The 11,496-nt window shown below is 39.2% G+C and overlaps 2 protein-coding genes and 1 long non-coding RNA gene across 6 annotated transcripts in view; 1 reads left to right on the top strand and 2 right to left on the bottom strand.

Moving 5' to 3' along the window:
- The window catches only part of rrp36 (ribosomal RNA processing 36), a 14,061-nt gene extending 12,155 nt beyond the window's left edge, over nucleotides 1–1,906 (top strand). For 2 of the 3 annotated variants that reach the window (XM_017439404.3, XM_017439405.3), the window contains exon 8: nucleotides 552–1,906. In XM_017439404.3, coding sequence (XP_017294893.1) covers nucleotides 552–703 — 152 coding nt within the window. In that variant the 3' untranslated portion in view covers nucleotides 704–1,906. The remainder of the gene's footprint in view (nucleotides 1–551) is intronic. The other variant, XM_017439403.3, reaches the window with a different exon arrangement.
- Nucleotides 1,777–3,296, bottom strand: LOC108249792. Its single transcript, XR_001809237.3, has 2 exons — nucleotides 3,219–3,296; nucleotides 1,777–2,767 (listed from the first exon to the last, which is right to left on the bottom strand). It is a non-coding gene; the product is annotated as an uncharacterized LOC108249792 (long non-coding RNA).
- Nucleotides 3,297–8,372: 5,076 nt separating this feature from the next.
- Nucleotides 8,373–11,496, bottom strand: part of kdm2aa (lysine (K)-specific demethylase 2Aa) — a 30,608-nt gene continuing 27,484 nt past the window's right edge. For both annotated transcript variants that reach the window (XM_037976164.1, XM_017439400.2), the window contains 2 exons: nucleotides 10,239–10,457; nucleotides 8,373–8,674 (listed from right to left, as the gene is read on the bottom strand). In XM_037976164.1, coding sequence (XP_037832092.1) covers nucleotides 8,493–8,674; nucleotides 10,239–10,457 — 401 coding nt within the window. In that variant the 3' untranslated portion in view covers nucleotides 8,373–8,492. The remainder of the gene's footprint in view (nucleotides 8,675–10,238; nucleotides 10,458–11,496) is intronic.

The raw sequence follows: 11,496 nt of genomic DNA, 5'->3' as shown, positions 1-11,496 counted from the left end.
CATTTTCAGCTACTTTCAACTAACTTCAGCTTTTTCAACTAATTTCTGCTTCTTTCAGCTTTTGTTCTTCTATCTTATGCAAATCTTCTACAAATTAGCTGCTGTTTCACTTTTTGCGTTTTCATTAAACTTCAGCTGTTCAGCATATCTTCAGCCGCTTTCAGCAAAATCATTCAGCAAAAAAAGCATTCACACTGCATTTTCGCAGGAAATGCAACTTCTCTAGTTACTAATTAGGTGACTTCTGAATTAGTTGGTTGCTCTGGGTTTTAGTTTGGATTATCACACTTGACTTCAGAATGTTGCACTACTTTGTGTTGGTCTGGCACATAAAATCCCAGTAAAATACTTAACTGTGATTGTAATGTGACAAAAATGTTTAGGGGTGTGAATACTTTTAGACACTGTTTGCTGTTAAATACAGAAATAGTGATATTTGTATGTTCTTTTGAGGTAAATTCAAAGGAATAAATCAAATACAATGAAATAAACTTTAAAATAAAGAGGCAAATATTGGACACCGCTAATCTGGTTTTTCTTTTTACTTCCAGCTGATAAGAAGAAGCTGCAGTTGGCCGACAAATACCTGGAGCTGAAAAAGAGTGGCAAATTGGAGAACTTCTTGAGCAAGAAGAGAAAGAGGAATGCTGTGAAGGACCGCAGGAAGCTGCCCAAACAGCTGCACAGCAAGGCAGCTTCATGATGCACCGAGTGATCAAAAACTCCAGAAGAAGCAGCTGCTGAAATGTAGGCGGGAATGATTCTTCAGTCTGTCTGAACTGCTGGAGCTTCTGCCTGTAATAAAACATGTCAGCCTGCTGATGGAGCCGTAGGACTTCATGTTACTTCTACTGAGAAACCCTTGGTGCCTTCAGCCATGTTTGGATATAAGAAGACTGGTGGCTGAAATGTCAAAAGCATCCTCTTATTTTTATTTTCAAGGCCGAGTCCAGGAGGTTTGACATGTTTGTGATGGAGTAGGTTCAGTCATCATCATACAAAGGAACCATGTGAAAATATTATTATTAATTTTAGTTATTTGAGTGTTTTTTGTTTTGTTTTTTCATTTAATTGAGCTGACGAACATTAGGCAAACCTGTTCTGGTAAAATTTTACAATGACAGTTTATGTGACTTGATGCTTTAAGTCTTTTGAACTATTGTTTTGAAATCTTGCACCCCAAACCTTGTATTCTTTGTTGCCAAAACAATCTGTTTAAACCAGCAAGTATTGTTTGCTAATTTGTCTGTTGGAGTGAAGTTTAAAAAGTTGTTAAAAGGATATTTGGACAGAAACTTCACTGTGTTTGGCCTCTTGATACAACTCTAAGCAAGGAAGGATCATGAAAGTGTTTTTGAAACAGGCTGACTATGAACAGGCAGCTCTGGGGTTTTTGTCTGCTGTTGCTCCTCAGGTGAACCAGCCTCCAGCCTTTTTATTCCTGTTTCTCTTCAGTTAGAACAGATGTCAGGCCAGTTTTGTACCTAAAGTTCTCTCTCTTGCTCATTGCTCCACGGTGAATTTGAGTTTAAAAAAAGAAGTTGCTCGGAACAGCAGCGATGGCCTCAATGTGGAAACCATCTCACTTGGCGTGTCATGTGAAATGTGTATATAATAGTGTCATAAAGAGTGGGGAAGAGACCCCTTTTCTGGTGATTTGTATTCTTTAGTACGAACCAGGGGGTTTTCATCACATCTACAGCAACATTCACTGTGTCAGCTGTTGGAAAAGCCAGAGGTGTGGCAATAAAGTATTAATGGTGCAGTTTTTTTTTCTTTTTTTTCTTGTTTTCTTTGTTTTTCTTTATGCTAAAAAAGCAACTTTGACTGATAACAATTACAATTCTTTCTTATTTTGTTGTTTCTTAATGCCAGAAGATTGGGATTTTGAAAAATAATAGTTTTGTGGCATGTCAGTGATTTATTGATTTTTTTTTTACAAAATTAAATAATTAAAAGATCATCCTCTGAGAGTGCTGATTCCATCATTTTTACCAAGGATCGTATTAAACACTCACTAAGATATGCTCTGCTCTCCCTCCATTAAAGGCATACCTGTAATCAGACCAACTTCCTTGTCATACTATATCACATAATTTTCAACTTCCACACATCTGCATATTTCATACTTTTGTACCCCCCACACTGTTCCAGCTTCCTCTGATTTGGGGAAGTATGATTGTTTTTGTCTATTATAAAGGCATTCATATTGTTTTAATGTTCTGAGACACACTCACGTTTTGTTTGGAACATATTCCTGAAATTTGTTGACATTAATTTTGGTTTGATTAAAAGTGCGCTTCAGTCTTCATTGTAGGCATGAATCTTTTCAAGAAAATACAGAAAATCAAAGGAATTATAATAAGTCAATCTCCACTTGGACATTTCTATTGAAAAGTGCACATAATAGTTAAAATTTCTGAGATGCACACAATCATGTCATTGTTTTGTTGTTTGATATATTTACTGCTAACATTAAATCAACAATCTTATCAGAAAATGTAGAATAATTGTTTTGTCGCAGTGATGTTTGTGCAGTATTAGGAACAGCTGTTCTCAGTCCTCCACTGTCCTTCCAACAGATCAGCAGAAATATCAGTCTGTCCTCTCCCCAGGGGTCTGCCGTTTGAGCTCCACCTCAGAGCGAACACTGCTCTTTGTAACCTTCTGCAGGATCCAGGTGGACAGGTGGATTGTAGCAAAGGCCCCACCAGCTGCCCAGAACCAGTTCCTCCTGATCCAGCTCTGTGGCTTCATGCTGACCGTGCTGCAGGCAGATCGGGACAGAAGATGCAGAAGATTTATGACAAATTTCACCTAAATGTTTTAGCTTACATTGTTCTTGATTGTTGTCGAGACGTACATGAGCATGGGCCGATAACTGCTTTCAAGGTATACCACAGTGTTAAATGCCATTTAATTTAATATCAGAGAAAATGTTTTTATATTTTCACTCCTTCGGAGCAGTTCTCCCCCCTCTCCTTCCTGTAGCTTCGAGCCTCGGTCAGTTGTGTATGGTAATCAAGAAGGGAAATCCCCTAAACTTTTCTGCTGTTAAAAAATGGTGGCAGATTAAATCTGGTGGTTAGAGCGACAGTTCTGACCTCCATCCCACCATGCTACATTCAATATTTAGTATTATTACTCTATTATACCTATGAAATAATCATCATTTAGCAATATGTGTTATTTAGACAGCATTCATCCATTTTCGTTACCCGCTTCTTCTTTCCAGATCACGGGGAGCTGGTGTCTATCTCCAGCAGTCACTGTGCGAGAGGCGGGGGACACCCTGGACAGGTTGCAAGTCCATTACAGGGACACATAGAGACAAATGAGACAAACAACCATTCATGCTCTCACTCACACCTAGGGTCAATTTTTACAGTTACTAATTAACTTAACATGCATGTTTTTGGTCTGTGGGAGAAAACCAGAGTACCCAGACTAAACCCATGTGAGCACAGGGAGAACATGCAAACTCCACCCAGAAAGGCCCCAAGTCAGGAACCGATCCTGCGACCTTCTTGCTGGGAGGTGACAGCTCTTATTTAACCAGCAAAGTAATAATAATAATTTTATTATTTTAAAGCAAATAAGTCTCGTAATGCATTTTTACATTCGTTGTTTTAATACTGTGATCTCTTGAGTCATGGTATTTTTGCTCAAGGTGATTATCCTGTCATAATCTCACCGGCCCATTCCTGCATGGAAAGTGTTTAAGTGAACAAATTCAAATGAGCTTGTTTTTGTATGACAACCTTTAGTGTAATAAAGAATTTGTAGACAAAACATAGAATAACTGTCAGGATGGGAGACATGAAGATTGAAGTGAAGTGAAAATTTAACGCAATCTGCTGGCTTCCTTAGACAGATAACTTTTACTGATTGGCTTTTATAATGTACGTGAATGTTTTTGTACAATGTCCTGTTGTTACTTGGCGCTATATAAATAAACACTGTGCATTTTTCTTAAGCCCACCCAGGTGTGCTTTTAGAATATAGCATTTTCATCCTCAAGGCTTCTTGTTTGTTTTAGACAAAAGTATCCTCACTGATCTTTAATGCGCATAAAAATACAATGTTTTCAAAGACCAGACACCTTCCCTCCTTTTAATTACAAAATCTTTAACTTGACGTGTGAAACTGAATTGAGAATGCACTAACACAAGCCGTCTCATGGAGCGCCATCTAGTGGCTGGAACTACATGTGACTTTAGCTCTTAAACATAATTGATAAACTGAGCTGCAGCTGTCCGTGAGCATCATACCTCTGTATGAGTTACTTGTTCTTGGCAGTAGGAGGAGGAACTGCAGGGGCTGAAAAGTAAGTGATGACTCCCGGCTCAGGGATGTATTCTTCCTTTTTGTGCAGAGTTGAACTGGACTTCAGATTGTACCAGCCCCAATGGATCAGTCCTAGACTTGTGCCCATCACAATCAGGACTTTGTAGTTCTTCCAGAAGTTCCTCAGACCCATAACTGACAGGGGCCGGGCTGTGAAAAGCAAACACAGCTTACTGTCGCCTCTGGACTCACAGAAACATGTAGATTCACAATAACACTGCCATGAAGCAGAGTTTAAGTGTGAAGTAGTATACACTAATGCAATGGTTCTCAGTTTGTTTTTAACAAGAACCACCTCAGAAAACACTACGTTCTCAAAGTACCACCATTATAACAGATATTAAAAACCAAACATTATCTGACATAAGCAAACTGAGTAATCTACCTGCACGTCTAACTCTAACCTAAAACCCAAACCTGTTTCTTTATCTCAACTGTAACCCTTCAGCAAATTCCACTGGCTCAGAGACACACACCGAAGCCTAATCGTCCACAGCTTTTCTGGAACTTTTCAAAATTTTTAACGATATTTACAAATATTGTCACCATAGACATCCATTGAGATATCTTTAATTCCTTCAAAAGCAGAGTTCTTTTTGAAATCTGCTTCAGCAAACTGGCTCTATTTTGTCTGCTTTTGCTACTTTTACTCATAAGCTAGCCTTTTGCTGTGTTTAGCTACCGTACTGCTACTTTTAGCTTTAACAACTCAGTTTTAACTTCCTCAGCTGTCACTCAGCGCTCAGCGTTCATTTCTCTGGTTTCCATTTGAAGCTATGGTTGTATTTTGCTTGAACCATCCTCTCTGTCACCATCTGTCCTGCTCAGTTTTACATCACAGATCACCTTATAACGATTAAATAACTTATTGAACTTGTAAAAAGTGAATAACAACATTTCGTTTGAGTACTGCTGAAGGGATCCTGAGTACTATCAGCGGTACTTGTTCAGTACCATTTACTAATGAATGCTTGCTCAGTGTCTTTGATGCTTCCACCACTGATCAATATAAGGTCAATGAGCAAATGTGCACACACAATGTCATGAAAACACAAGGTCCGTCCATTTTCTTACAACTATTGTGTGACAGCAAAGACCTGAAATAACAATTTATGTCACGAATTAAAGAATAAAGTCACCAACAAGAAACATTAAAGAAGTATATTCCCAAAAGAAAAAAAAGTCAAAACACCAAATAAATCCCTGCAAAGGAAGATTCTTGTGAGGAGAAACATTAGTTCACATTATGTTCACAGGCCAATATTATGCTATATTAACAATGATAAATTATTAGAAACAAGTCTGTATTATACTAGTTTATATACACAAGTCTTAAAATCTTAGAAAAGCAAATTTGACCTGAACCATTATAGTAGGCAATGCAAAATTAAGGACTGTTTAGCTTTGTCATAGTATAAATACTGTTACAACAAGATGCTGAACATATCCCCGGGCGGCAGCACTTATTTACATTTACTTACATGATCGACCTGCCTATCAGGGAACAACAATAAGATGCTAACAGACTGTTAGCCGCCTAGCTAGCTCCGTTCACTGCCACTTTAAAGAGCTCCCGATGAAGTGGTTAATATTACACAAGTGAGAATCAATAAATAAACTATTGTGATGTAAGTGCTTGTCTCTCACCTTCAGTAATCGGCTGTTACCCCTTCATCAACCATGAGGTCCATCTCAGGGTTAAAGTGCGCTGAAAAAGTGCCTGAAATTTTTATTTCACAGTGGTCGTGTTTAAGCAGTAGCCAAGGTGGTGTACGAACACGATACAAAATATAAACACAATGATTCTCATGTCAACGTGTGGAATGATTTTTGATCAGATTTAAAGACAGGCAAAGACACAAGAGCCTTTATTTCTCACGTGACTATCGATGGTCAACACCATTTAGTCACCGGCGCACGTACTGGCGCGTCAGTAGGCACAGCCTGCATATCATTTAGACCGGCACGTCAGCTGGCACAAATATCAGATATCCCCATCACTCCGACTTCAAATAAACAATTAGTAAAGTAGCAAATAAATTAACACATAAAGACAGAGACTAAACAATTTCAATGGCAAACGAAGCCGATGAAATAACGAAATAACACAAATGTTAAAAATTGGCTATAAAATAAATGTTTAAAATGTATATTTGTGATGAAATCGATCTGTTTCCTCACAAAATAGGTGACATATATGACTCATCTGCGTGAGTTGCAGATATTATTCCCTAAATATATACAACAGAAGTCAAATATCTCCAAGCAAATCTACTTACTTTTGGCTTGTCAAGGAGGTCTCTGTCCCTGACAGTCCTGAGGACATATGACCTCTGAACTGTGCTGACTGAGTTTAGACCCAGACTGATGACACTTCGGACCACTGGAGCTTGAACTGGTGATCCTGCCTAACTTAAAAGGGTGGCATGCTTGGCTTTTGAGGATAATAGTGTCCCTCTTAGTATTTCATTTTGTCCTGCTCCTGCTGTGTATTTCCTTTATGATAACCACCACACTTCTTCAATACCAACTCTGTCCTGTGTCTGACCCCAGCTACCTTTAAAATCATAACTCTAGGAGGTTATGGATGGTCCCTGAGGGACAGAAACAAGGTACAACACATCAGTGTACACAATCCCCCATACTCGTGTTGTACCAAGTGAACTGACTGAAAGGGACCTTCCTCCTCCTATTCCACAGCAATGACTCCAAAGACGCCATCACAATGAAATTGGATATTTTTCCCCTATTCTTTTTCTTTTTTTCTCCTTGCTTTTCTTTGCCACACTCTCAGTCTCTGGAGTCACAAAAACATCTCCCTCTTCACTTCATTATGACTGGTATATTTCAAATACACTTTTTGTTAAAATGATCCCAGATAAAGACCGTGATTTATCTTTCCTACAAGTGTTTATTATTGTGATACAACAGCAGTTCTTACGTCCAAATAAAAACATTTCATTTTGCTTGCTGAATCATAAGGTCTGTATGTTATGGCTCCTGAACTGGGCAAGCTAGCAAATATGGGTCATATAGCCCTTGAGAGTTGATTGGCTCTGGGATCATGCAAGCTCTGATCGCAAGCGTTTCCTAGAAGCTGACTGGCCCGTGTGTCAGAATCTAAATGGATCACGAGCCCTCAAGGTTATATATACTTCCTGCTTTGTTTTGACTCTTGCCACAATTTCTGAAGGCTCCTTGTACTCTGTTGAACTTGTGACTCGTTGTAGCATCTAATAAGTCCCCACAAAAGGCAATTATCTTGTTTGATTCTTGAGTCCACCAGTACTTCAGGAAAAGTTTCAGATTCAGGTGTTCAAGTGTTGTTCAAAACTTTTATAACTATACACTGTAGGGGATAGATAGGAAATCAAGATAACACTTTATATTGTCATTCTACAAGTGAGGATAAGGCTAAATGTTGGTGTTAGGGAACTGTGTGTGGATAAGGTTTTAAATTAGACTAGACAGTCTGGTGGTTTGACTGTCAACCTGTGGAGCCACCTCCTGTCAGAGTGCAAATAACTGCGATTTGCTTTCTACTGATGGACTTTGAGAGATTTTGGTGGATTTGTTGTTCAGCTCTGCAGAATGAGAGACATCTGCAGCTTTTACCAGTCTGAGCTATCATAAGTGTAGAAAAGTTCCTCATGTTGGTGCAGTGTGCATGGCGTAGCTCTTTGAAGGACATCAGTTTAGGGAAATAATGACTAGTCAGAAAGCATTTAAGAACAAAGTAGATTGCTGTTCAGTGAGAAAACAGCAATGAACTAAACAAATGGCATTATGCAAATGAGTAGAGGTTTAATATTAGTTGAGAAAGAGTTGCTTTACAAGTCTGAAAAAAAAACAAGGAGTCCATGTTTGGCTAGCTATTAGCCCAGCCTGGATGAGGACTTCTGCCTCTTTTTCCAACTCTGTGCTCTATGACTGATGCCACGGCTGATTATGCAGTTTGTCCAAATAAGTCAAGTTTATCAAAGCCAGAGGAGTGTTAAGCAGAGGAAATAAAATAGTAGTCTTGATTTTGTATTAAACTGTTTTATTGTTTCTTTCAGGAAACTTTGGCTGTTGGTTGTGTTTTGAACATAAAAGAAAAAACAAACAAACACAGACAGTGTAGTTTATTTTTGAGAAGGGTTATGCTAGTCCAGGCGCTGAATGAGCTTCTCCTCCATCATACAGTAGAGGGTGCTGTAGGACAGGTCAGAGATGAAGGCGTCACAGGAGCGTCTGCTGATCCCCGAACAGCCTCTGAGGTCCAACAAGGTCAGACAGGAGAGCCGCTTCAGGTAGGACAGACAGCCTTCTGTCAGCCCACTGCAACCTGCACATACACACACACACACACTTTTAGTATATCAACTTCACAGCTTTTACTTTTTGTCAATGCATACTTGTGTGTCTGAGTACAAGTACTTACATTTGAGTACTTGCCTATACCAAGTACCGATACAAGTATTAATTAGTGATGTGCGGTCAGGTGAGGCACAATAAGAAATAAATAATAGAAAACACACACAACATTACAATAAAACAAATTTATAAAAAACAAACAAACACCCAGCTATTTTTTTTTGACAATAAGTAAACGTTTTTGGTGTCTGCAAAACGACCTGCTTCAAAAACCTCGGGATTGTTGTGTCACAAATCTTGTTACCTAGCAACCCCAAGCTGAGCCCAGCCCCTCACAGCAACCCAAATGGAGCTCCACCCACTTCATTACAAGAAGATCATCACTTTAGTTCCGGTTTTACTGCTTCATAATGTCTGCTGGAAAAGGAAAATGTTTTGTTGTTGGCTGCAATATAAACATGTACTGCTGGTGTCCCAACCCACTACCAGTTGGGGTTTGGACCGCTGATTGCCGCTGTCCTACTTGATAAATGTCGGTTTGGAGCCGCTGATTGCCCCTGTCCCAAAGTCAGAATCCTCAGAGTTCGAATTAATAACGATATAAATGTTAATAACGATATAAATGTGCATCAGATCCGCAGCGTTTAGTCCTTCAGTGAGTTTTTATGTTTTGAGACGGGACACTGAGTTGGGGGGCGTGGCCAACAGCAGCTTATTTGCATAATAGTGATGTAGCCCTAACACCGCTAATTCTGAAATGAGCTCAAAACAGGCAGAACTGATCAAGTGAAATCTCAATATCTGAAAATGATTTTGTGTATTATAACGAACATGTTTTGTATAGCCCACAGACGTAACCTAACTTGTTCAAGGAAGCATAAAAGGTCCCCTATTTTGTAACACAAAAAACCAACAAGAGATAAACCTAAAACTGGATTAAAAGTAATCGTTTTAAAAGTGAAAATGCCTGAAGAACATTTAACAGTGAATTGAGGATGGAGAGATGATTAAAACCAATTTTGGAGAGAACCAAACCTCCTGCACTTGCAGGACCTCCATCTTGTCTCCATTAACATGTCTGTGGAACAAACCCAAGTTTTTTTTCTTTTTGTGAAAAGTATAAGATTATGTCACCTACTCTGAAAAATGACACTGTATAAAAGCTTGACTGAGTACCAACTAGAGAGAACTTAGCTTAGTTGGGGAAAAAAGGGTTTTATTTATTCAGACAGTGGGTGATGTTTCACCAAAATCTGTGGATGTAAATCTAGAACCTTCAGTGCTCCTTTGAGAGCAACCAGATGTTTACAGAACCTCAGGGAGGGGGACCAAAACAGGAACAGAAGCAGCAAAGAGAGAGGGGGCCCAGAGTTGGTAGGTCAATCAGGGCTTTGGGGCACCAGTGAAACCATGGGTGCTTTTGAGCATGAGCTCAGCTGATTTGTTCAAAGCCACACAGAGCATCAAAGTTCTGCTTTCTCCTGAAAAGCAAAAGGAAATCAGTTCATGGATGGGTGACTGTGTTAAACTCTCACCAGACAGAGTGAGCTCGCTCAGGTTGTTGTTGGTGTGAGTCCCGGGGGCTGTGAGCAGGGCAACAGAAGAATCTGATATGTTCTTGCAGTGAGCCAGGTCCAGTGTCTCCAGCTGGGGCATGTGACGCTGCAGGAGTCTCAGGGTGGACTCGCTGATATCCAGACCGGACAGGTGTAGTGTCACCATGTTCCTCAGACGGCTGCGGGTCGACTCCAGACCTGCAGACACACAAAAACATGAGGATAAACTGGACAGATCTTTATCAGCAGGAATTTGGTTTAAACTCTGCAGATTCAACATGTGCAGCAAAATGTTCAGAGAGAAAATATTCTGTTCAGATGTTCAGGTTCAAATGAAAAAAACAAAAAAAACAAGCCTTGGCACAAACACTGGCCATAACCATGACAACCATCGGACCGTCTTGAAGAACAAAGAAACCCCAAGTGTAACTTTGTCTTTAATTTTGTTCTTGTGTTGTTAAGCACTTTGAGTTGCCTTGTGCTGAAAAGTGCTATATAAATAAATGTACCTTACCTTACTCTGCTGTACAACAGAAACATTGTGAGAACTTTGAAGAAAAAGCCTTAAACAACTTTTAGTGACGTCAGAAACCTTCAGAGGGCAGGAGTGAAGGGATCACAAGCTACCATTCATAGAGGACTTTATCTACATAAGTACAGAGGCTGTATCAGAAGACGCAAAGAACTCATAAACAAGAACAGGGAGGCCAGACTGCCACACAACTGATTTAAAGTGGTGGAGACGCCTTCAGTGATAACTTCACCCAATAAAGTATTCAGACAGGGATATTTGGGTTCACGATACAGTTTTCAACTCAATGAGAAATTATGTGGCATTTTAATTTTGAAAAACCTCTTGGCACAAGACTTTGTTACACATTGTCTGTAAAATTGACTCAATTATAATCATTTTTGTGGGTTTTTTTTTTTTTTTTAGGTAGCAGCCATCTTGAATCAGATTGACTCTAAAAGTTAATCCTTTGTAGAAGTATACAGGTGCTGGTCATAAAATTAGAATATCATGAAAAAGTAGATTGATTTCAGTAATTCCATTTAAAAAGTGAAACTTGTATATTATATTCATACATTACATACAAACTCATATATTTCAAATGTTTATTAAAATGAAATCTGCATCTCCAAAAAGTTGGTCAGCTGCAGGAAGCATGAAGTGCTCTAAAACTTCCTGGTATGTGGCTGCGTTGACCCTGGACCTCAGAAAACACAATGGACCAAC

The sequence above is a fragment of the Kryptolebias marmoratus genome, linkage group LG6, assembly GCF_001649575.2.
Source record: "Kryptolebias marmoratus isolate JLee-2015 linkage group LG6, ASM164957v2, whole genome shotgun sequence".
NCBI lineage: Eukaryota > Metazoa > Chordata > Actinopteri > Cyprinodontiformes > Rivulidae > Kryptolebias > Kryptolebias marmoratus.
This window is presented reverse-complemented; position numbering and strand designations above follow the sequence as displayed.